The sequence below is a fragment of the Erpetoichthys calabaricus genome, chromosome 17 (assembly GCF_900747795.2).
Source record: "Erpetoichthys calabaricus chromosome 17, fErpCal1.3, whole genome shotgun sequence".
NCBI lineage: Eukaryota > Metazoa > Chordata > Cladistia > Polypteriformes > Polypteridae > Erpetoichthys > Erpetoichthys calabaricus.
In genome coordinates, this window is record NC_041410.2 from 42,300,483 (window position 1) to 42,326,790 (window position 26,308).

Below are 26,308 nucleotides of genomic sequence, written 5' to 3' on the forward strand. Positions count from 1 at the left end.
CATCACATTTCTGTGTAATGGTTGATCTCTCTAATGTTCATTTATGAATGTAGTGATTTTCGTATCTAAAAGACTGGCTAATTTTACTCACAACAATATGTTGGGAAACCAGAATGAAAATGTATGTCAGTGGTTCTCAACTTGTGGTTCACAATGTGACAGTTATTGTATCAGAGCTGTCCTATGAAATAAACTTAATAGTTCCATTGGGAGTGAATTTAAAACTACCACTAGCACATATGAATTTCTTGCTCCATGTCTGCACATGGAGAAGACTCTCAGTGAGGCAAAGGATTAATACAGTTTTCACTTGTTCTTGTTTATTAATGAATTATTCTGCATTGCCCTATTTGTTTTAGTAAGCTCTAGACTGCTATGTTTCTGGTTATAAATGTGTGTTCCATGCCATATAATATATAATGGATCCTCAAGTTAAGTTCTAGTGGACCACAGTGACTCCCCATTATTTTTTTGTCTAACTAAATTTCTTAATTTGAAGACCATTATTGCTGTGAAGGCAATTATTGCTCAAGCAACATGTGTATGCTCTTTTTAGTTAACTCACTTGTTGAGATTCAATTCTAAATGCTTCTTTAAGTCTTAAACAGATAACATTAATTGTTTTAATTGCATCTGGTTTTCATAACCAACCAACTATTAACTGTGAAAAGCAATTGACAAAGGAAACCTCAGTTCACAATCTAACTCAGTAAGTTCAATACAGTACTGGTAGCTTACTCTGGCTGCAGGTTTTCTTTGCAGCCAAAGTCTGCTTTTAATTGGATTCCAACCTTAATTAAGCAAGCTGTTATTTTCCAATTTGTATGTATTGGTGTCAGTTCATTCATTCTAAAGGTAGATTTTATTTTATTTAATTTTTTTTTTTAATTTTTCGACATCATTGCAATTTTCTTTCTGCTTTTCCTGGTTTTCTGGTCGTTTAGGCCATTGTAGTAAAAAAAAAAAAAAAGTTTAGCCTTTCAGTATTGTATGCCCTGTTGTCTCCTTTGGATGGTTGGATGACAATTAAGATTAAACTCTACAGAAAATCGGTAAATTAATAGGAAAATGACAAAAGTTTTAAGCATGTAAAACTAATGGCAAAAATAGAAAGATTCATAAATTTCCTACAAATCTCACAGTACTGCTCTTTTCTAAATTCAGAACAAAAGAAGAAAAAAATAAAAACAAGGACTAATTTAACAGTAAAATTAGCAGAAGGAAAATGACTCAAACTGGTGGAACAAAAACCTGCAGCTAAAGCTGGTCCAGGGGCTAAACAGTAGAGACTGATAAAACTTTGTTCAATTCACAATTGTTTGTGGTCACTGTGAAGATCTGGTTTAATAAGAAACTTGGAAAGAAGCTGAAGAGAAAACAACTTAGATTTTTAGTACTGTTCCTTTCTGCTGCTCTCCAGTTCACTTGTTAAGATCGCCTTCTTTCTTTCTTCCACTCAGTGCTTCTTCAAACTCGGTTTCTCCCCAGTCCAAGTGATAATTGTTCACTGCCCGAGGCTATCTTTAATTCCTTGTCATCCGTCTTAGATTGCCGGTTCAAATCCCATAAATACCAGAAGTGGTTCCACTCTGTTAGTCTGCCTGCTGTTTCTCTATCTTAATAGCAGAAATGATTATCATGAAACAATAATCCAGTTACAATGCATTACATTTTTCCTTTCTAACAAATACTGTTAGTTATTAAATGTGTTCATTGTAATGTGGAATTGCACTGATTAGTGACTGTAGGCCGTAGGTGATCTACTGTATGTTTGACTGTAATTGGTCCTTATTCTGAAACACAACTCAGTTTTATGAATCTTTTTTTTTGATTGAGTCAGTTTATTTCTTATGTTCTGACAATATTTTTTTAAATATAAAAGGCATAACATTTATTATATATATTCACAACTAAACTTCTGTACACTTGTCCAAATAAAGAAAATCCTTAATATCTCCTGTTTCTTCAAATCTCTCTACAGATGACAGATATGTTACGTATGTTATCTTTAACCAAGAATCCAGCTTATCTCACACAGTTCCTTGAAGAAGACATCTTAACTGTGTAAGTGGTTATGTGCTTAAATCTTCATTTGTTCCTTGTTTACACAGTATAGTATAACATCTTCAAGATCATTGAAATGCTTTAAGTATTATACAGACAAACATTCTCAGTTTGTCATTGTGTTGCATGGAGTTTGAGGTAGTATATTCTTTTTTTTTTTTTTTTTCTTCAAATGTGAAATTTGCTATTTAGGAAAAATGTATCTTATCTTTCTTCAGATATGTCTCCCTTCTCCCGAAAGTCTTGGGCAATATGTACTACAGCCTTGGCACCCAAATACCTAAAAAGCTGGCCTCTGTACTTCCTCCAGACTTCTTCAGTGATGATTCTGTGGTGCATGAAAGCAGTTCTCCAGCTGCTTCTCTGCCATCTCTAGCCCCAAGCACTGCTTCAGTTGCAGGGGAGTGCTTAGAAGATCTACGCTGCAGATCTTCTAGGAAAAAGAGGTAATTATACAATTCCCAATTGCACACAAAATTTATTTTTCAAGTTTTGTAAAGGTACAATAGCTCCAATACGTACCTAAACATATGTCTCATATTTTTAAGTCTTGAACTTTTACTTGTTTTCTTAATTGGTTTATTCTTAAAGAACAATCAAGTTTCCTTACAGGATTAGTTAAATACTAGCTGTGCTACCCATCTAATATGGATTAAAATCTAAGTAATCAATGTAGACCTCAATATTAATGTTTGCAGTGCACCATCTATTGGAATGTATTATGTAGTTCCAACAGATGACACATCACAAACATTTGTGGCAATAGAGTGCATTACTTCAAATGTTTGTGCCATTTGTTGGAAAGACAAATGTTACACATATATTTCCATTATATGCCGTCTGGTATTGGATTCGTAAAAACAGCGTCAATGTTTGTGATTTGCCATGTATTGGAATGACAAATGCAATGCATTTTGCTACTAAAAATGTTTTTTGTGCTCCATCTTTTGGAATGACAGACATAGCAACTGGACGGACTCACTGACACACCTCTTCAAGCGTAATAAAAGGATCATGTCATGTAACACAGTCGATAACTTTACAACTGTGTAAACATATATATTGAACAGTACACTTCGCAATCTTAAAATATCCAGCCTCATTAATCAGTCATTATTCTAGCATAGACAGCACTTAAGGTAGTTGATGTTCACGGTTTGTCTAAAATAGTATTGTTTGCTTATACGGTAAATGTATGATAGTCAAATCAGCAGAATAGTAGTTCACAGGAAAGCGTGAACCATACAACTTAAAGCAAACTAGCTTCCTATTTTAAAATGCAAATTGTTGCCAGTTTAAATCGGCAACTGTTGAATAGATTATATGAGTGCCACAGTCATTGTGACTTTTTAATGGATAGGGTGTCTAAAAGTTTTGCTTTAAGTTAATAGCCGGACTGTGCAACATTATAGCAGTATTTGACTCAACCATTTTATAGAATGTCATGTACCGTGTTAAGCAATCCTAATGTGAGTATTCTAAGATGTATTAATTATATTAAATGACTAGCTGTCCCCCATGGCTCCACCCATATAATAGTGAAACAGAACAAACTTTAAACATCAAAGTAAAAAAAAAAAAATGTAATTCTGCCCAAACGGAAGGTAGGTACGCTCGAAAGTCAAATGTTGGCACTGTATCTGATTGTGTTCAGTTCTGATGGGAGAGCGTCCCCCATGTGGGGAGAAAAGCACATGGCTGTGACATCTCTGGCATTTAGCAGCTACCCTCTAAAACACACGTAGCTCTGATCTCTCTTGTATTCGTACACTCACACTCTCTCAAAAACATGAAACTTTACCCCTTAACAATATGTAGATGATAATGTCTGTTGAACAAACAGGTATTGCTAGCTAAGTGGAGACAAGGTACACTCCCAACAAGTGGCAAGAGGTTGACCGAATCAATTGAAGGCCGGCACATGATGGGCCCGCAGCTGCTCACTCGGGTTTCATGCAACTAAATCGGTACCGCAAGCGAACTATGATACTTAGTGGGATGAGAGAAGTTGCAAAATCAACCGGAATGTTCTAACAATCCATCCATCCATCCATCCATTGTCTCCCGCTTATCCGAGGTCGGGTCGCGGGGGCAGCAGCTTGAGCAGAGATGCCCAGACTTCCCTCTCCCCGGCCACTTCTTCTAGCTCTTCCGGGAGAATCCCAAGGCGTTCCCAGGCCAGTCGAGAGACATAGTCCCTCCAGCGTGTCCTGGGTCTTCCCCGGGGCCTTCTCCCGGTTGGACGTGCCCGGAACACCTCACCAGGGAGGCGTCCAGGAGGCATCCTGATCAGATGCCCGAGCCACCTCATCTGACTCCTCTCGATGCGGAGGAGCAGCGGCTCTACTCTGAGCCCCTCCCGGATGACTGAGCTTCTCACCCTATCTTTAAGGGAAAGCCCAGACACCCTGCGGAGGAAACTCATTTCAGCCGCTTGTATTCGCGATCTCGTTCTTTCGGTCACTACCCATAGCTCATGACCATAGGTGAGGGTAGGAACATAGATCGACTGGTAAATTGAGAGCTTCGCCTTGCGGCTCAGCTCCTTTTTCACCACGACAGACCGATGCAATGCCCGCATTACTGCGGATGCCGCACCGATCCGCCTGTCGATCTCACGCTCCATTCTTCCCTCACTCGTGAACAAGACCCCGAGATACTTGAACTCCTCCACTTGGGGCAGGATCTCACTACCAACCCTGAGAGGGCACTCCACCCTTTTCCGGCTGAGGACCATGGTCTCGGATTTGGAGGTGCCGATTCTCATCCCAGCCGCTTCACACTCGGCTGCGAACCGATCCAGAGAGAGCTGAAGATCACGGCCTGATGAAGCAAACAGGACAACATCATCTGCAAAAAGCAGTGACCCAATCCTGAGCCCACCAAACCGGACCCCCTCAACACCCTGGCTGCGCCTAGAAATTCTGTCCATAAAAGTTATGAACAGAATCGGTGACAAAGGGCAGCCCTGGCGGAGTCCAACTCTCACTGGAAACGGGTTCGACTTACTGCCGGCAATGCGGACCAAGCTCTGGCACCGATCGTACAGGGACTGAACAGCCCTTATCAGGGGGGGCCGGTACCCCATACTCGCGGAGTACCCCCCACAGGATTCCCCGAGGGACACGGTCGAATGCCTTTTCTAAGTCCACAAAACACATGTAGACTGGTTGGGCAAACTCCCATGCACCCTCCAGGACCCTGCTAAGGGTATAGAGCTGGTCCACTGTTCCGCGACCAGGACGAAAACCACACTGTTCCTCCTGAATCCGAGGCTCGACTATCCGACGGACCCTCCTCTCCAGGACCCCTGAATAGACTTTTCCAGGGAGGCTGAGGAGTGTGATCCCTCTGTAGTTGGAACACACCCTCCGATCCCCCTTCTTAAAGAGGGGGACCACCACCCCGGTCTGCCAATCCAGAGGCACTGTCCCTGATGTCCATGCGATGTTGCAGAGGCGTGTCAGCCAAGACAGTCCTACAACATCCAGAGCCTTGAGGAACTCCGGGCGTATCTCATCCACCCCCGGGGCCCTGCCACCAAGGAGTTTTTTGACCACCTCGGTGACCTCAGTCCCAGAGATGGGGGAGCCCACCTCTGAGTCCCCAGGCTCTGCTTCCTCATTGGAAGGCATGTTAATGGGATTGAGGAGGTCTTCGAAGTATTCCCCCCACCGACCCACAACGTCCCGAGTCGAGGTCAGCAGCGCACCATCCCCACCATATACAGTGTTGACACTGCACTGCTTCCTCTTCCTGAGACGCCGGATGGTGGACCAGAATCTCCTCGAAGCCGTCCGAAAGTCATTCTCCATGGCCTCCCCAAACTCCTCCCACGCCCGAGTTTTTACCTCAGCAACCACCAAAGCCGCATTCCGCTTGGCCTGCCGGTACCTATCAGCTGCCTCCGGGGTCCCACAGGACAAAAGGGTCCTGTAGGACTCCTTCTTCAGCTTGACGGCATCCTTCACCGCCAGTGTCCACCAGCGGGTTCGGGGATTGCCGCCACGACAGGCACCGACCACCTTACGGCCACAGCTCCGGTCAGCTGCCTCAACAATAGAGGCACGGAACATGGCCCATTCGGACTCAATGTCCCCCACCTCCCTCGGGATGTGGTCGAAGTTCTGCCGGAGGTGGGAGTTGAAGCTACTTCTGACAGGGGGCTCTGCCAGACGTTCCCAGCAGACCCTCACAACACGTTTGGGCCTACCACGCCTGACCGGCATCCTCCCCCACCATCGAAGCCAACTCACCACCAGGTGGTGATCAGTTGACAGCTCCGCCCCTCTCTTCACCCGAGTGTCCAAGACATGTGGCCGCAAGTCCGACGACACGACCACAAAGTCGATCATCGAACTGAGGCCTAGGGTGTCCTGGTGCCAAGTGCACATATGAACACCCCTATGCTTGAACATGGTGTTCGTTATGGACAATCCGTGACGAGCACAGAAGTCCAATAACAAAACACCGCTCGGGTTCAGATCAGGGGGGCCATTCCTCCCAATCACGCCCTTCCAGGTCTCACTGTCATTGCCCACGTGAGCATTGAAGTCTCCCAGCAGAACGAGGGAGTCCCCAGAAGGTATGCCCTCTAGCACCCCCTCCAGGGACTCCAAAAAGGGTGGGTACTCCGAACTGCTGTTCGGTGCATACGCACAAACAACAGTTAGGACCCGTCCCCCCACCCGAAGGCGAAGGGAGGCTACCCTCTCGTCCACCGGGGTAAACCCCAATGTACAGGCTCCAAGTTGGGGGGCAATAAGTATACCCACACCTGCTCGGCGCCTCTCACCGGGGGCAACTCCAGAGTGGTAGAGAGTCCAGCCCCTCTCAAGGAGATTGGTTCCAGAGTCCAAGCTGTGCGTCGAGGTGAGCCCGACTATATCTAGCCGGAACCTCTCAACTTCGCGCACTAGCTCAGGCTCCTTCCCCTTCAGAGAGGTGACATTCCACGTCCCAAGAGCCAGTTTCTGTAGCCGAGGATCGGACCGCCAAGGTCCCCGCCTTCGGCCACTACCCAACTCACACTGCACCCGACCTCCTTGGCCCCTCCCATAGGTGGTGAGCCCATGGGAAGGGGGACCCACGTTGCCTCTTCGGGCTGTGCCCGGCCGAGCCCCATGGGTGCAGGCCCGGCCACCAGGCGCTCGCCATCGAGCCCCACCTCCAGGCCTGGCTCCAGAGTGGGGCCCCGGTGACCCGCGTCCGGGCAAGGGAAAACGCCGTCCAAAATTGTTTTTCGTCATAGGAGGTTTGTTTAACCGCTCTTTGTCTCATCCCTCACCTAGGATCAGTTTGCCTTGGGTGGCCCTACCAGGGGCATAAAGCCCCGGACAACAGAGCTCCTAGGATCATTGGGACACGCAAACCCCTCCACCACGATAAGGTGACGGTTAAAGGAGGGGATGTTCTAACAAATTATAGAAAAAAAAACATGATCTAAATCCGTTAAGTAGTTCTCTCGTGAAAAAAAACTGACAGTCACACGCATTGTATTTTATATTGATATATAGATGTTTAAAATCTAAAAGTAAAGCAATGCTTTGTAATAATCCAAAGTATTAACTTTCATTTAAGGGGTGGTGTACTGAGTCATCATCGTAGTATCAGTGATGTGTCCCAGAGTCTACAAATTGAAATTCCTCAGAAGTGTACAAGAAGGGTAAGTAAACCATATGTTTAGAGGTTGATCCAACGTATAGAACTTTTAACTTCCTAGTAGATTAATTGCCTACAAGATATAAAGAAACCGATGCAAACTCTCTATTTTGGCAAGTGTTGTCTTATAACTATGCTTGGTATAAGAAGTTCATTCTCATGAAATTCTTCTGTTATCTGCTTATAACAATTTTTCCCGACATTCCTCAAAGAATATTTCATGGGTGAGTTCTGACACAGATAAAATACAATCTATAATTTGCGTCATTAAAAGTGCTATATCTGTATTGCTTTTTGATGTAAAATCCGATTTGGGAGAAGGTCCTTTGATAATTAAACCATTTCTTTGAACATTTAAGGTGTCTGTACCAGACAAGTAGTAGTTACCCCTGCTTCTTCAGGGATCCAAGTTATGCGACTCTTTAATTCCACCCGGGGGGGGGGGGTAAACGTTAACATTTAACATTATACATAGTTATTGTCTGTTTTTCACCTGCATTATTATCATTCTTTAATATTATTTATTGTATCAGTATGCTGCTGCTGAAGAATGTGAATTTCCCATTGGGATTAATAAAGTATCTCTATCTATCTATCTATCTATCTATCTATCTATCTATCTATCTATCTATCTATCTATCTATCTATCTATCTCTCTATCTCTCTCTCTATCTCTCTATCTCTCTATCTCTCTATCTCTCTATCTCTCTATCTCTCTCTCTATCTCTCTCTCTATCTCTCTCTCTCTCTATCTATCTATCTATCTATCTATCTATCTATCTATCTATCTATCTATCTATCTATCTATCTATCTATCTATCTATCTATCTATCTATCTATCTCTCTATCTCTCTATCTCTCTCTATCATCCAGTTGCAATGTGTGTGAAGTTTTCACATTTTCTGCATGACTATGTGGATTTTCCTTTGGGTGGTGGTGTGTTTTTTTTTTTTTCCTATATTGCAAAGTTGTTTTAGGGTGATTGTCAACACCACCAAACATGGACATGTAACTGTCCCTTGCAATGAACTGTCATCCTTTCCAGGACTGGTTGCTGCCAGGCACCCCAAATTCGATTAAGGCTTCACAATGTAAGGTTGGGCGGTATCCAAATTTTCTTACCGTCAAACCTCCTCCCTATTTTACCTCGGTATACGGTATTACCGTGAATAATAAAAAAAATGTGACGTAAGGCTCAGACAGCGTCACCAAAGTGTTGGCTTGTGCCTAAACCGTTCAGAAACTGAATATCAAACACTAATACTGAAACAATAACAAAATAACATGCAGAACAATATTAACAACTTTTATTAGCAACAAATAGCAGTTTATAAAAAAGTGCAAATACAACAGTCAAACAGAATTAAATTAACATAAACATCCAGAACAGTTTTCGCGCGGAGACGCGCACACAAATCAATTAAATTAAATCACACCGCCTGAACAACTTTTAATAACAAAGAAGAGCAGCTTATAAAAAAGTGCAAATAGACCCACAACAGTCAACCAGAGTTGAATTAACATAAACATCATCCATATTATAAAACGTATTGCAAAGCAATAGTCCTAAACAAAAACTTCTTTCCAGTCTTCTTTCCAATATTGTTTTTAACGTAAACCAAATAAAAATGCCTGAATCAATTAAATAAATAAAAATAAACACAGTGCGAATAGGAACGAATGGCAAGTGGCATCAATCTAGACAAGATTTTTCGCTAGAAAAACCCAGCATGTTTACTTTGTCTGGCTTTAACCAGGCACGGTGTGGACCGACAACTTTACCTGCGGTGCTGAAAACCCACTCCGATGGTGTGCTTGTGGCACAGACGCACAGGTACTTTCGTGCCACTCGCGACATCTGGGGAAAACGGCCGACAGCATTTTTCCACCAGAGAAGTGGGTCCTCGTCTCCTTGAGTAACTGGCTCCAAACAGTAGGCTGTTATTTCAGCTCCGACTCGGTCCTCTACGGCAGGGGTCCCCAACCACCGGTCCGCGACCCACTACCGGGCCGCAGCCGTCTGACAGCCGTGCCGCGAGAGAACTGCCAGCAACGGAGACTCACTCAGACTTTTCAGAACGCTTGGCGGGCGGGGCTTTGCAGCGGCGCAGAGAGAGGAGAGAGTATTACAACAAAGTATTGTTACGGTCCCGACAGTTTCCCCATATGACACGAGTCTATAGAAATCGCGTTACTATGAAGTACATTCAGCAGATGCTTTCATTACAACGAAGTGACCTTGAAATGCCTGAATGAATCATCCACAGAGCAGTTAGATCTGTGGTCGCAGCTCAGATGTGCACGTTTGCACAACGATCCCCAAACAGAAACATTATAAAAAAAAAATTCTTTCTTCGAACTTTCCTCGTACTGTTTTTTTTTTTTTTTTTTTTGCTGTTTTTGTTTTCTGTGGTTTTCAGTGATACCTTTTGCTTATTGCTTGTCAACATTTGAAAAACATCCATTGGAATTTAACTCATTGTCACCCTCCTATAGAAACGGCAGACACGAAAAAACGATAACAGTGTTAATGTTTGTGATGTGCAATCTGTTGGAATGGCAAATGCAAAGCATATGTCTTTGTTATATGCAAAAAAAAGAAGAAAAATCTCTTGTTGCAAACGTATGCGAACTGCTTAATAACTTAATAATAATAGAAATGTTATGTAAATTGTGTATAAAACTGCTATCCCTCCCAAAACCGGTCTGTGGAAAAATTTGCATCCAATAAAGTGGTCCTTGCTGTCAAAAAGGTTGGGGACCACTGCTCTACGGTGCCGATGCCGGCAGGACCTGCCATTGCATCAGATTTTTTTTGTAGCATACTTCCCAGAGTCATCTTTTTTCGTGAGGGTGCAGGTTGCGCCTCTCCCTCTTCCACTCTGATGGCCACTGGACCTGCTGCCTCTAAGCTCACGATCTCAGCCTGTAATTCAGCCTTGGTCTCAGCCAATGTGTTGTCATCTGTCTCATATCCTCCACGGTAACGAGGGTCGAGGAAAGTGCATTTTCGCAATATTTTGCGCACTGAATTGGATTCATACTTGGCCTCCAGCTTTGTTAGAATTCCAGTTTTGATTGACTTTGTTAGCTGGAGGTCATTTTCTGATGCAGCCAACACATTGTCCCTGCAGAGCTGTAGTATGGGGAGGATACAGGAACTGGTCACATAATTTTCTCCTGACAAAATATCAGTGAAATCACCGACTGATTTCAGTGCTTCGTGAACAGCTTTCAAGACGTCCATGTCCTACCAGGTCAGGGACAGGCTGCTCCTTCTGTCATCAGACAGGACGTGTCTGATCGCTTGGGCCTGCTCGAGGATGCGCTCCACCATTGCCAGTTTGGAGCCCCAGCGAGTTGCGCAGTCCGGCCGACAGATGGATGGATGAATTAATTAATGAATGATGAATAAACGATTAAATGAATGAATAGGCCTAAATAAACGAATGAATCCATAAATAAATAAGTCCATTAATGTATATTATTCCATTTGGTCAAATTTGCATGCACATTTATTTTAGGCTAAATAAGTCCCTTATGCGCATCAAGCCTGCATTTATTTGATAAAAAAATACAGGAAAAAAATTACAATTTAAAAAATGGTTTTCTAATTTAATATAGCCTACTTTTCAATATAATTTATTTATGTGATGCAAAGCATATATATATATATACAGTAATCCCTCGCTATATCGCGCTTCGCCTTTCGCGGCTTCACTCCATCGCGGATTTTATATGTAAGCATATTTAAATATATATCGCGGATTTTTCGCTGCTTCGCGGGTTTCTGAGGACAATGGGTCTTTTAATTTCTGGTACATGCTTCCTCAGTTGGTTTGCCCAGTTGATTTCATACAAGGGACGCTATTGGCAGATGGCTGAGAAGCTACCCAACTTACTTTTCTTTCTCTCTCTCTTGCACTGACTATCTGTGATCCTGACGTAGGGGTTGTGAGCAGGGGGGCTGTTCGCACACCTAGACGATACGGACGCTCGTCTAAAAATGCTGAAAGATTATCTTCACGTTGCTACCTTCTGTGTGCAGCTTTTAAGTATGCTGCACGGTGCTTCGCATACTTAAAAGCTCAAAGGGCACGTATTGATTTTTGACTTTGTTTTTATCTGTCTCTCTCTCTCTCTCTCTCTCTCTGCTCCTGACGGAGGGGGTGTGAGCTGCCACCTTCAACAGCTTTGTGCCGCGGTGCTTCGCATACTTACAAGCCAAACAGCGCTATTGATTTGTTTGCTTTACTCTCTGTTTCCTTTGAAGAGGAAGATATGTTTGCATTCTTTTAATTGTGAGACAGAACTGTCATCTCTGTCTTGTCATGGAGCACACTTTAAACTTTTGAAAAAGAGACAAATGTTTGTTTGCAGTGTTTGAATAACGTTCCTGTCTCTCTACAACCTCCGGTGTTTCTGCGCAAATCTGTGACCCAAGCATGACAATCTAAAAATAACCATATAAACATATGGTTTCTACTTCGCGGATTTTCTTATTTCGCGGGTGGCTCTGGAACGCAACCCCCGCGATGGAGGAGGGATTACTGTATATGTATGTATGTATGTAATATATATATATATATATATATATATATATAATATAATATGCCCCTTTTTTTATATTTGAGCCCCTGCCCCTGAGGAACTGTCTGCACGTTTTATGCTTACCGTTATGAGACTATGTTTTGGGAGTCCCAAGTCCAGTTGCTTCTTGTGGAGTTCATGCTTACGTTGCCAGCTGTGTGAAAAGGCCCCGACAATATTACGGCATAGTCCGAGGGCGCGCTCGGTTTTTTGCCTCTGGTCATGCAATCCATTTGTGACAGCCAAGTTTAGATTGTGACCGAAGCAGTATAGCCACGGCCAATGCAGGGACCTGATTGCGGCATGAATGTTGGCAGCGTTGTCAGTGGTTATGGCTGAAAGTTTTTTCTCGTCAAGTTGCCATTCCTGAAGTGCAGCTCTGAGCGCAGCAGCAAGATTGTCCGCTGTATGACTCCAACGAAAATACGTAGTTTGGAGGCATTTGGATTCAAGTTTCCAGTCAGGTGTAATAGTATGGACAGTCAGAGACATATATGGTGTCATGTTAACTGACGACCACATGTCAGTTGTTAAGGAATAACTGTCTGCCGCTGACAGCAGCACTTGAACATTGTCTCTAACTTTACTACCCTAAGTTCTTGTCAATAAGCCGCGGCTTATCTAAGGAAAAAAGTTGTGAAAATGAAAAAATAGAATATCGGCTTATACATAAGTCCGGCTTATACATCCATCGCGGGGGTTGCGTTCCAGAGCCACCCGCGAAATAAGAATATCCGCGAAGTAGAAACCATATGTTTATATGGTTATTTTTATATTGTCATGCTTGGGTCACAGATTTGCGCAGAAACACAGGAGGTTGTAGAGAGACAGGAACGTTATTCAAACACTGCAAACAAACATTTGTCTCTTTTTCAAAAGTTTAAACTGTGCTCCATGACAAGACAGAGATGACAGTTCCGTCTCACAATTAAAAGAATGCAAACATATCTTCCTCTTCAAAGGAGTGAAGCAAACAAATCAATATGTCTGTTTGGCTTTTAAGTATGCGAAGCACCGCGGCACAAAGCTGTTGAAGGCGGCAGCTCACACCCCCTCCGTCAGGAGCAGACAAAGAGAGAGAGAGGGAGAGTTTGTTTTTCAGTCAAAAATCAATACGTGCCCTTCGAGCTTTTAAGTATGCGAAGCACTGTGCAGCATGTCTTTTCAGGAATCAGCTTTACAAAAGATAGCAACGTGAAGATAATCTTTCAGCATTTTTAGACGAGCGTCCGTATCGTCTAGGTGTGCAAACAGCCCCCCTGCTCAATCCCCATACGTCAGGATCACAGATAGTCAGCGCAAGAGAGAGAGAACAGTAAGCCGGGTAGCTTCTCAGCCATCTGCCAATAGCGTCCCTTGTATGAAATCAACTGGGCAAACCAACTGAGGAAGCATGTACCAGAAATTAAAAGACCCATTGTCCGCAGAAATCCGCGATATATATTTAAATATGCTTACATATAAAATCACAATTTAAATGACCGCTACGCGCTCGTGTTGACTCGGCGACGCCCAGAGCAGAAAGAACGCGCTCCAACCGTGCCATGCGGGGAGTGAGAGAGACGGCAATATCTCACACTCTCTTCCCCCCTTAAAGAAATTAAATGGGCGCGAGTGAGACCACTGACCTCCCTCCCTTCTATTAGTTATAGGTTATAGTACATTCGGCTTATCCATGAGTCCGGCTTATCTATGATACGATTTTATTTTAAAAATTCGTATGATTTTTGGTCTCCGGCTAATACATGAGTCCGGCTTATAGACAAGAACTTAGGGTATATAAATGTGGGACGGCTGTTTGTGAGAAATGTTTCCGTCCAGGCAGCTCGTACTGGGCATCTAGGACCTTTACCATGTCCGTAAAGGACTTTTTTTCCACTGTGTGGAAAGAGACCATTTCCTTCGCCAAGTATTTTGTCACTGCATCAGTACAGGTTTTCCAATGGACACTGTCCCTTTTGTACTTTGTTGCTTTCCCGAAGGCCCCCATTATCGTCGGCTGCGTACTGGCGGTGGACCTAGATGTTGTTGGTCCTGGCGTTGAAACTGTTGCACTGAGTGAACTCGGGTCCATCCTCGCAGCAGTGAGTGGATGGTGGTTTCGTGTATGCGACCTTAGGTTCGAGGTATTTCCATCTCTCGCGGTCACCTTTTTGTTGCAGAATTTGCAAATTGCCTCGTCCGTATTTACCGCCTCTCCCTTCTCGTTCGGTCGAAACCCGAAGTACTGCCAAACTGCAGAAGTTGTGTTCTTTTTCGAAACCAGGTCACTTGGTGCGCGACTCGCCATCTTTCCCCACCTCTCTCTTTCTCCTCCACGCTGTCACGTGACGACAACCACGCATACGCATTTTTAGGCATTAAATAAATTATATTTAATATTTAATCCTTGTCTCCCATATAAGTGCATTGTTTTTATGATGGTATAACGGTATTGAAACTGATACCGTTGCTATTTTTAGATCTCGCGGGATACCATATTACCGTATTACCGCCCAAGCCTATCACAATGTTATAGTAGTTACTTGTTTATTTTAGTATTCCAAATGTGAGCATTGTTTTTTCTTTGAAGACCGTAGGTTTCGTTTTAGGTACAGTATATATGTGTTTTTCATTTATTTTTTGGTATACAGCAAAATATATGTTTCCACTGTGATGTTCTCTGATTTAACATTTGATTTATATTTTAAAGATTTGCTTAATTTGAAGACTTCTTTCAAGAGGTGCCCTAGATAATGTCAGGTTCTTAGCAAGTTAAAACTGTTGCAGCACTGTTCAAACAGAATAAAGCATACTGTGGAACAATTTTATATACTTTTTTTTAATCATGTATTTTATTTAAATAAAAATGCAATGGTTGAAGCATAATGTGTATATTAGACATATCTGTCATTGGTGTAGTTTTAGTGGAATCTAATTATTTTGTTGATTAGTTTAGTGAAGCTGTTCTATACAGTTTAGTGAAGCTGTTCTATACATTTCAGTGTTCTCCCCAGAAATTTTTTCCAGCCGGGTGGAATGAAAAAGTAGCCGGGTGGGGAAATTTAGTGGTGGGGAAAATTAAATGTGCATTATTTTTATTAGTTAATTATTATTAATTATTTTCCATTGCTCAATATGACTTCCTTTTTTTAAGGTTTGACACTTGCACCAGAATATTTTTATTAAATTTAGGAAGTATTCAATTCAGGATCCTGCAACCCTAACAAAAATTTTAAATAACAATTGTTATGACATAAACCAAGAGGCACAAGTATTTTCGCTGTCGGGAAGAAAAGTGAAGACAATGAAAAAAAGTATGGGAAACCTAATGAAGAAAAATGTAAAAATATTCTTTAAAGCCAATTTGCATATGCAGAAGGTGTCTTCAGTTAAATACTTCTTCTTTTCTTCCTAGAGGCCCAGTTGTCTGCAGCTTTTCCATGATCAAAGTCCCCAGGATCTGGGCCCTCCATTGAGATCAGCATGAGATTATTTAGCATGCTTTGATTCATGCAATTTCTCAAACATGTCTTGATCCTTTTAAAGGCAGAAAAACCCCTTTCACATTCAGCTGTGCTCACTGATATCACTAGCCCAATATGAGCTAGTTTGGCTAAATTTGGAAATGACTCTTTGAGCTCTGATGTCGTTGCCATTTTTAGTAAAATCTGTTTTGGACTGAAGTCTTTGTATGATTGACTTCTGATCATTTTTGATGCAACTGTCCATTCTTGCCTGCTAGTTTCATATTTTAAAATTGAAGGGCTACCATTTTTTGGAGTAATGATCAAAAAGAATGTGGTATAGCAGGTCCGCAGCTTCAAAAAAAAAAGGGACAGTTTTAAATCCATAGAGCCGTGTCGCTCTCCATGGGCGCGATTGCATGACCGCGGGGTGTTAATGAGGTGGGGGCGAGTCGTATCTGCACGTGTGGGTGTGATCATTCTCAATTGCTTCATAGGCTTCCTGCGGCGGGTGATTAAGGCGCTGCGCCCATGGAGATGTGAATATATAATCTCCCCCTTTCCTTGTGCTGACTCGTGTATGTGGGTGTATATATCTATATCTATATCTATCTATACTAATTAATAAAAGGCAAAGCCCTCACTGACTGACTGACTCACTGACTGACTGACTCACTCATCACTAATTGTCCAACTTCCCGTGTAGGTAGAAGGCTGAAATTTGGCAGGCTCATTCCTTACAGCTTACTTACAAAAGTTAGGCAGGTTTCATTTCGAAATTCTACGCGTAATGGTCATAACTGGAACCTGTTTTTTGTCCATATACTCTAATGGAGGAGGCGGAGTCACGTATCGCGTCATCACGTATTACGCCTCTTACGTAATCACGTGAAGTGAAAACAAGGAAGAGATTTACAGCACGAGTCAAACGCGGGAACGAAGGTAAATGACGTTAATTGTTGAGTGTCTGTTTTGTCTTGGTAGAGTAATATATATTGCTCTACTTTCCCCTATTGTATTATTAATATGTAGCCTTAGAATGCCTAATCTCACAGACTTACCACTGTTTATAAGGTATTATTGTATATAACTTATCCCCACCTTCCCTTCTATATCTATAACCGTAGGCAATTAGATGCAGTAAAAGACAAGCAGAAGTTAAGTTACAGTTTAAACAATGTATTAGTATTATTGATAATATTCATAAATAATAACAAAATGCAAAGTACATTTGAATATTGGCAACCATACAACCTGATTAAATGGTGATATGTAGTTCAGGTGGCACACAGTCTTCTGGTTACTTAAATGTCTCTAGTTAAGGCATCATTGATGCTCAGCTTTCAGCCACATGTCTGTTCAAAATGGCTGCTGAGCTGTGCTGTTCATTGTGTTCTCTTCAGGTTAGCAAGAGAGATGCTTCTTCATCATATGTTGGTTGGTAAGAGAGAGATACTGAGGTCAAACACATACATTTATAGAGGTTCTGTCCGACCCCTCGAGCCAATAGGACATCATGGTTCTTAAAGGCCTCTGAGACAAGCCAATTCCAAACAGCCATACTTCAGACCAATGGGGAAAATAGAACATCTTAACATCTGCCCCCAAACCATATGTTAAAGTACACCTTAGCCCATTTGCGGGGGTAGAAATGACTTTAGCAAAGAAACACTTGCCAAACTGGTTTAAAACACACATCCCCCAAATCCTGTCGTAAAATTCAAAGAGGCTCAGCCGTAAAAGGGGGAGCAAACACGAATGCCTCTCACCAAAGTAACACTAAATTGCATTGCTTTGCCTAAAAATCAAATAAAGACATACCAAAAATATTCATCAAATTATATGTTAAATCTCACATCACAACAGTGTCTTTTAATACTGTGTAATTGTTGAGTGTCTTTTAATACTTTGTAAGCATACATATTAACAGATGTGCAATTAAATGTGTGCATTTACGGGGTGATTTCTCAGGCTTAGAAGTGATCACTCGAGTGAAGGCAGCTTCACAAAAAAAACAGATCCTTAACAAACTGTTATTGGTATATTTTCCCTCAATTTTAAAAGGTTTTCTTCTTAATAAAAATTTAAAAGCAGAACTTCGCCTGTGCGAACCGCGGGGATTTGAGCGACTGACGCATACAGACATATTCATGAGTGCAGGTACTTCGGAAAGAAAGCACCCTGTAAACCTAAAGTTTAAATTAAGTTCATAGACCTACAAAAGATTGCCATTGATTTCAGGCATGATTGCTTTTCTCCTGTACAACTATACGTTGCATTCTCAAGAGTGCGCTTGCACGGCTTGGTCATATTACAGCCGGAGTGCTGAACTGACAACGTGATATACAAACAGAACAATCGTAAAAACAGGATTAAATAAAAAGGCTGCTTCCGTTGGCAAAGCAACGAAAAAGGAAGACCTTATATGACGTTCGTTTATAAAACAGCGGAGAGGCTGTGTGAAGTCAGCTTCACAAAAAAACAGATCCTTAACAATTTTTATTGGTATATTTTCACTCAATTTAAAAACGTTTTCTTCTTAATAAAAATTTAAATGCAGTACTTCGCCGCTGCAAAGCACGGGGATGTGTATATATAGATAGATAGATAGAGATGTGTATGTATGTAGATATGTAAATATGTATATATATGTGTCTGTATGTGTGTGTGTGTGTATATATATATATATATATATATATATATATATATATATATATATATATATATATATATATATATATGTGTGTGTGTATATATATGTTGATATATGTATATATATATATATATGTATATATGTACTGTAGATATGTGTATATATGTTTATGTATATATATGTTTACATAACCTCTTTAACACACTACTTCTCCGCTGCGAAGCGCGGGTATTTTGCTAGTCTATACTAATAAAAGGCAAAGCCCTCACTGACTGACTGACTCATCACTAATTCTCCAACTTCCCGTGTAGGTGGAAGGCTGAAATTTGGCAGGCTGATTCCTTACAGCTTACTTACAAAAGTTAGGCAGGTTTCATTTCGAAATTCAAAGCGCAACGGTCATAACTGGAACCTCTTTTTTGTCCATATACTGTAATGGACTGCAGCTCGCTGGCCGTGGGAGGCGGAGTTGCATATCGCGTCATCACGCCTCCCACGTAATCACGTGAACTGACTGTGAACGCAGTACGTAGAAAACAAGGAAGAGCCCCAAAGAGCGCTGAAGAAAACATTCATTACACAATTGAGAAGGCAGCAAAACAATAAGAAGCAAAGCACAGTGTAAACCGTAAGTTTAAATTAAGTTTATAGAAACGCTCCCGCTGCCATTTGCAATACCATATTTGCGAGATACAAGTTTAATGAGAAGACACGAGGTATAAACGAGACTTTGGATGACTTTGTAACGGATTAAAAATTGCTGTAGTGAGAAACTTTGAAGTGCCGGGTCTTAGCTAACATTAAATAAAGCCGTGGACATCGCAACATCAGTCAGTTTATGTGAGCCACTCTCTTGTGTGAACGCAGCACGTCGGAAACAAAGCACCGTGTAAACCTAAAGTTTAAATTAAGTTCATAGACCTACAAAAGGTTGCCATTGATTTGAGGCAAGATTGCTTTTCTCCTGTACAACTATACGTTGCATTCTCAAGACTGTGCTTGCACGACTTGGTCATATTACAACCGGAGTGCTGAACTGACAACGTGGTATACAAAGAGAACTATAACAATCGTATATATCGGTGCTATGCGCGATATTACTGTCAGAGACAGTTAGAGGCGTTTTATGGAAATACAAACCAGTATTACTGCGAGAGGAAATTAAAGGTACACAATACAGTGACGCATATTACAGCCACATACAACCCAGTATTATTGTCAGAGGAGATTAAAGGCATATTACTGATGCGCACGCCTGTATTACCGGCAGAGAAAATTAAAGGTATATTACGGACGTACAAGCCAGTGGACGTACAAGACGGTATCCTTCAATAAGGGCGCGCACAGGCATCCTTCAATAAGGGAGCGCACAAAAAGGCGAGCCTCAAAAGGACGACCTCAATTGGGCGCAGCGAATAAAGACGCGCATAAATAAAGATCTGCACCTGTTGCTCTTCACATATTCCAGAGCCATTTGAACTAAATTATCTACGCGCCCATATTGAATAGAGCCGTACAAGACAGTATTACTGTCACAGAAAATTAAAGACACACAATACACGGCGGCAGCCCACGAAGAACGGTCAGCTCAGCAAGTAAACATCAACAAAAGAAAGGCTGAAAGAAAGAAAAATACGACCAACAAAAAGAATGAGGTCAAAGTCCCTTGCCATTTAATATAGACTGTTCCTACTAATGTTTATGCACTACTGTTCTAGCGCCCGTTATTGTAACGGGCTAAATGACTAGTATATATATATATATATATATATATATATATATATATATATATATATATATATATGGTTTTATTTTATGAGTCCTCCTCTCATCCGCCCACCTCCACATCCTCTTTGCTAGTGAACTGCCGCTCCGCCTCCGCTATTACCATGTACATCCCCCTCTCGAAAGCCCACCTTCCCATACTCTGCTTGTGAACTCCGCTCCGTCTCGTCCCCACTATTAGCTTGTTCAGCATCAACTGACGGCAACATTCCACTGCACGCCTCTCCCCTTGCCAGATGCGATCCTGCTTCTAAAATATTTGCCCACCTGCCCGCTCGTCCCTTGCCATCTCTGTAGATCATTAGATCTGCCTGTAGATCTGTGGCTGGCATCTCACAATGTTATGCAAGATGGCAGCCGGGCGCTCCACTAAATTAGCCGGGCCCGGCTAAAGGACGCTAGGGAGAACACTGCGTTTAACAAATTTTAACTCCTATTTATTGAAAATTGGTTAATTTTGTTTAAACAGTTTTAGTTAACTAGTTAGTTACATGTTTTTTGTCTGTTGTTGGTTATGTAAGGTGTTTAGTGCACTTTTTTATCCTGAATAAGGAGTCTCAGTTCATTGAATTCTCTATTTATATAAAACTATTGTGCTATATTGGACATAAATCTGTTGTTAGCATAGAATAATGTATAAATTTAAACCTTTTGTAATTTTGTAGGACTCTTCAAAGTCTCGTAAGTCTTCAGTTATCAAGCAACCTGTCTTAGAAGACCCCAAAAATGCAGTGCAGGGTAAGATTTCATATTTTACTAAGCAACCATATTTTACTAAGCATCTGTCTTTTTGTTTTGGTAATTTCCTCTTCTTAATAATGTTTTGGAGCTCATTTAAATATGAACTGACTGTGGCTAGAATTCAAAGATGTGTCATTATATTTAAAATTATGAAGGAAAAAACAGTAAGAATGAGAAGCTTCAGGAGTTTATACACTAAATTAAATTTACATGCACAAAAGTCTGGCTATTTTCCTGGAAGAAGATGTACAGAGATCAGGCAGACAGACCACTAAAAATGTGGTGAAACAGTAAGTGTTGGCTACATCTGTATTACATTTCAGAACATCCAGGTCAAGGGCTTTCAGAGTCACACAAGCTTCACAGATGACATTAATTAACAGATTGAAAAAAACACTGGAAGTAACAACTACAAAACTAGCAAAAAGATTTGTTGTTATGATAGGTGACGAGCAGTAAGGTAGCTTGGTAGATATCATTTGGTGCTTCCCTGTGTTCTTTCATGATTTATGGCTTGATGACCTCGTCACATATAAAGAGGATGAGATTGACACTCTAGTTAAAAAAAAAAAAAAAAAAAAAAAAAAACATCTTGCTGAAAAATAGGTGTAATGTTGAAGTTGACCAGACCAAATTGTGAGCGTTTAAATTGCATTTAAAGGTGAGTTTGCAGTCTTACAGTAGTTTGTAGGAGATCATCTTGAAAAAATTGCTTTAATGTACAGATTTAAGCAATTTTTTGCATCCAGTTGAGGTCATACTTATGTCACCAATATCAGCTGTACAGTGTGATTGAGTCTTTTCTGCCCAAAGTAGAATAAAAATAGGCTTCAAAAGGGTGAACATATCTACAAGTAAAGAACAGAGGACACAGAAATTTTTAATGTTAATAAAAAGTTTTGTTTGTGTATTTAGTGAGTAAAACAGTAATTTGCCTCCTTGGAAGCCAGTCGATTCAAAGTGCCCCCCTTCTAATTATTAATTAATTAATTTATTTTTTAAAACCTGTGGTCCAAGTATAATGAACCTCTATGCTGTTGGAGATCTGCAAAACACAAGACATTATTATTATGGCAAAAGTAAACTAGCATGTCCAAAATAAGGATAGAATTCAAAGGATAGCAAAAATAAAGAAATGATTACTTCTATAATGTGCTATTAATCAACAAGTACTGTGTGACAAGGACACTACTTAAATTACTTGCTGTTACACTTGACCTAAGCTAAAAACATGAAATAGGAAATCACAAACTACAATTATTTTATTTAAAATAATTACTTGCTTAATGATTAAATCAAAATAGCTATAATAGTATAAATTAAAGAGAAGCTTCTGGCAAAACACAAAATTCAAAAAGGAAAATTCTGCATATTTTTCTGGGGTTCAATAAATTTGAAATATTAAAAAACGTTATGGTGGAACATTGACAAAAGGAGCCATGGTTCAGTCTGCAACTGAGGCCCACTTTTTGATTGCAGGGTTGGTGTTCCACGCTGGAGTACGCTTTATTTTTATTTATACACTGTTAGAACTAGGGATAGATATATGTAACCATAAATTTGTCTTTTTTTTTTTTTTTTTTTTTTTTTTTTTTTTGCCCTGATGTCCTTTCTGCACAGCACAGGTTCTCTCCTGGTACTTCTAGATCTAATTGGTGCAGTCTTTTGCTAATGGTAGACTCATGAAGTTTGACACTAACAGCTGCAACAGCTACTTGTAGGTCCCGTCACTCATGATGAAATTCTCACTTTTTAGTAACATCTTTCAAAATCTAACATTTTTCTCTCAAGCTGATCTTGCTGGGGTTGCCTGGCCTGCACAAGTTGGCAATTGTTTGAAATCTTCACCAGTTTTAAGTGATCTTCCAGACAGTGGGATGGTTGTTTCTAAATTGTTTTAAATCCCTTCCCAGACTCACTGTCATCTGTAACCTTCTTTCTGAAGCCGTCAAAGAGCTGTTTCAATCTAGGCACAATGATAAAACACAATACAAAAAAAAAGGGCAAACCATACTAAATGTCTGATGTTTAAATAAGACAAGTTCCTCCAAGATCTTGTCTGTTAATGTTCTAATTTTAGGTTTTTGAGGAGGTGATAAATATAGGGGAGTGCTTATTTTTTCTACATGTGAAACTTATATATACAGTGCATCCGGAAAGTATTCCCAGCACATCATTTTTTCCACATTTTGTTATGTTACAGCCTTATTCCAAAATGGATTAAATTCATTTTTTTCCTCAGAATTCTACACACAACACCCCATAATGACAATGTGAAAAAAAGTTGTCATTAAGGGGTGTTGAGTGTAAAATTCTGAGGAAAAAAATGAATTTAATCCGTTTTGGTATAAGGCTGTAACATAACAAAATGTGGAAAAAGTGATGTGCTGTGAATACTTTCCGGATGCACTGAATGTTTATTTATGTGAGGGTTATTGGGTGTCTTGGAAAAACCTGCAACGTCATGAAAAATTAAATAGCCAAAATGCTGTACTGAAAAGTTTTGGAAGTTCTAAAAAATTTTTAAAATGGTATATTAAAAGTCATGGAAAATATCAAACGTGAATTTCAATGATCACATATCATGAGTTTAAACATCTGAGTTTTCACTAACAAAGCACTAACATCTTTTGTTATTGTCATGTTAAACTTTCTGTATTAATATCACATTGTGTTTGGTTCTGTGTGAGGGGAACCTGGTATTGATAAGTAAGTAGCCATTGGTGTTCAGACCTAGCACATCAAATTATTAGAGTCTAGTTAGCATTAAATGGTAAATAGCAAGGTAAATTAACCTGTGAATACTAGACTTGTCACTAATTTACTGAGAAGTCAGAATGCTAGATAAGTGTGTGTTACACTTGTAATAGTTGGAAAATGCTGACTACAAAGATTTGCTTCATCAAGACAAATCAAACAAACATGGCCAGGTTCCATTACTGTATGAAGAAGTTTGTGTTTGGGGAATAAGGGTGAGTTTTCTTCAGAAATGCCATCTAAAAGTAAATATTATGAAGAGAAACAAGTAGGCCACTAATTCTAGTAGTCCACACCTAACTACTGCAACAGAGAGCTGATCAAGTGCCAGTGGATAAGCAGGCATTAGTGATCGTGTTCGTCGTCGGTAGGGCTCAGTATTAGAACTTATGTCCCAATTCTATTTTGATTCACAATGTCCCGATTCAATTCAATATCGATTTTATCTTGATTGAATTATTGTGTACTAATGTATTTGAAGTGCTGGCATTTTTAGATTTTGGCTCTACTCGTTTGGATGTCGACTGAGATTATTTATGGGTGACTTTGGGATAAATGATTTCTCAAATTTGTCGTGTTACAATTCTTCTGAGTTGCATAGCTTACATGTGGCTTTGCTTTTATCCAATTGTTCTTTATTGACATAACTATATGAATCCATAGTAAGTCCACACATCTGATTTAAATGTCGAAGGTGCTGATTTCAGTTGAGGAAAACACACCATTTTATGCGAAGTAGCAAAGTGCTTTTTCCATAGAAAGGATTAAGGTGACATCTACTGGTTTGGACATCAAAAACAAAGATAAGCAAACATATACATAGAGGAGGATAGATAGTCACAAAAATCGTTTAAATTGCTTAAATTAAAGATAGCGATTAATCATAAAATCTATATTTTCACCCAGGCCTACTAGTCGGGCTAGTGATATTTAAACGATATTACCATCATTGTCTTCGTATGAGATTATAACTGATTATCTGTTATTCCCTAGGTGTTCAATGTGATACACAAGCCTTATTTACATAAGTCATGCAAGGATCTGGGTAACCTTTTTCAGGAAATTTTTCTTGAAAGTGATATAGCTAAGTCATTTCCATATATGGAATGCAAAAGTGTGTTCTCTTGTTATGGACTTGCGCTATAGTTAAAGTCAATGCTCATTCAGCCAGCAGAAGACATGTTCTTCTTTATGATAGTCTAAACCACAAATCACAGCATAAACAACTGGATATTCATGTCAGGATTTGGGAGGGATTGGAACAAGTTATTTTGATTTTCAGTTCATGGGCCATTCTGAGTCAAAATGATACTACAGCATATTCATGAGTGTGGAGAAACTTACCCTGCATCATCTGTATCAAGTATCAGTTAATGGCCCTAACTGTAAGAGATGCTGTTTAAAATGGACTGTAGAAATGCATTTAGTACAGTGGTAAGCAAATGTCTTGAGAAAGTGCCAGTCATGTACACATTTGTTCAGTGCATGTCTGTCTAATCAGGAGAAGAGTGTAGGTCACATGAAGATGATTTTAAAAGTCCTGGCAGATGCCAAGATAGTGAACCCAGCCAAATGCAGTGGCATTTTAGAACGGTTTGGTGTGCTTGACACCACTGTTGCTAGCATTCCATTGGAAATCGGAGACTTCCAGTTAAGTGACAGAGAGGATTTTCTGTTTCATTAGAATGTGGCTAATGAGACTAAATATTTAACAAAATAATCTGGAAACTTTTAAGAAATTCAAGTAAGGTATGACTGCACAAAATCTAATAATTTCAAATTATTAAACAAAGTATTATGCATATCACATGTATAATGGCACATTCATTGTTCAGAAAACAGTACATCTGTTAAAAATATTCTGTTCCTGCTTAGAATTACCTAAATAGTAAGTAATTGTGCTATTACTCTGGGTAAACAGCCTGAGCTTCAAAGTCCAATTTTGCAAACAAATCAGAAATGTTAAATCAGCCATGTTTTTGAGTTCATATTTGTATCGTTTGTTCTTATTAGGTTCATATAATTTTGCAGTAGATATTCTGAATTGGAGTGTAAAGTAGTCCTGGACACTTTTGCTGGTTGGTACTGGGAAACATCCCAAGTCCTGGAGTTTGAAATGTGCTAAAGTATACAAATTCAGTTAAATTTAGTGGACTACAAAATGTAAAGGTTGTATGATAGATACTATTTAAATGAAGATTACATTTTATTATGTCCACATGTGTTAAAAAAAAAAAAAAAAAAAAAAAAAAAAAAAAAAACTAATTACAATGCATTTCATAGGGTATACTTAATTTTTCACATGATTTGAATAACTTATGCTTCTTTTTTTCTTATTTAGGATCCATTTCTAAGTATTATTAATTGCTTTATATTTTTTTTTAATACAGTGCTATTGTATTTTTATGCCGCCTTTTTGTTGGTACTATTTGAGATATGGCACTACTGTTATGTGAAGTTTTGTTGCTACATTGAGAAATTGATGTAAAACCTGACAACACGCTATAGCAAGTTTCCAGGTTTGTGAGTAATATATTATATCTTTTGCTGTAGCTAGAAGATAGATAGATACTTTATTAATCCCAATGGGAAATTCTCTTTGTACACACCG

At 40.1% G+C, this 26,308-nt stretch overlaps 1 protein-coding gene across 1 annotated transcript in view; it reads left to right on the forward strand.

Annotated features, from left to right (window-relative positions):
• The window catches only part of ticrr (TopBP1-interacting, checkpoint, and replication regulator), a 75,168-nt gene that overhangs the window by 16,986 nt on the left and 31,874 nt on the right, over window positions 1-26,308 (forward strand). Inside the window, exons 11-14 of the mRNA XM_051920785.1 lie at window positions 1,989-2,064; window positions 2,283-2,510; window positions 7,645-7,729; window positions 20,865-20,937. Of these exons, the coding sequence (XP_051776745.1) occupies window positions 1,989-2,064; window positions 2,283-2,510; window positions 7,645-7,729; window positions 20,865-20,937 (462 nt within the window). The remainder of the gene's footprint in view (window positions 1-1,988; window positions 2,065-2,282; window positions 2,511-7,644; window positions 7,730-20,864; window positions 20,938-26,308) is intronic.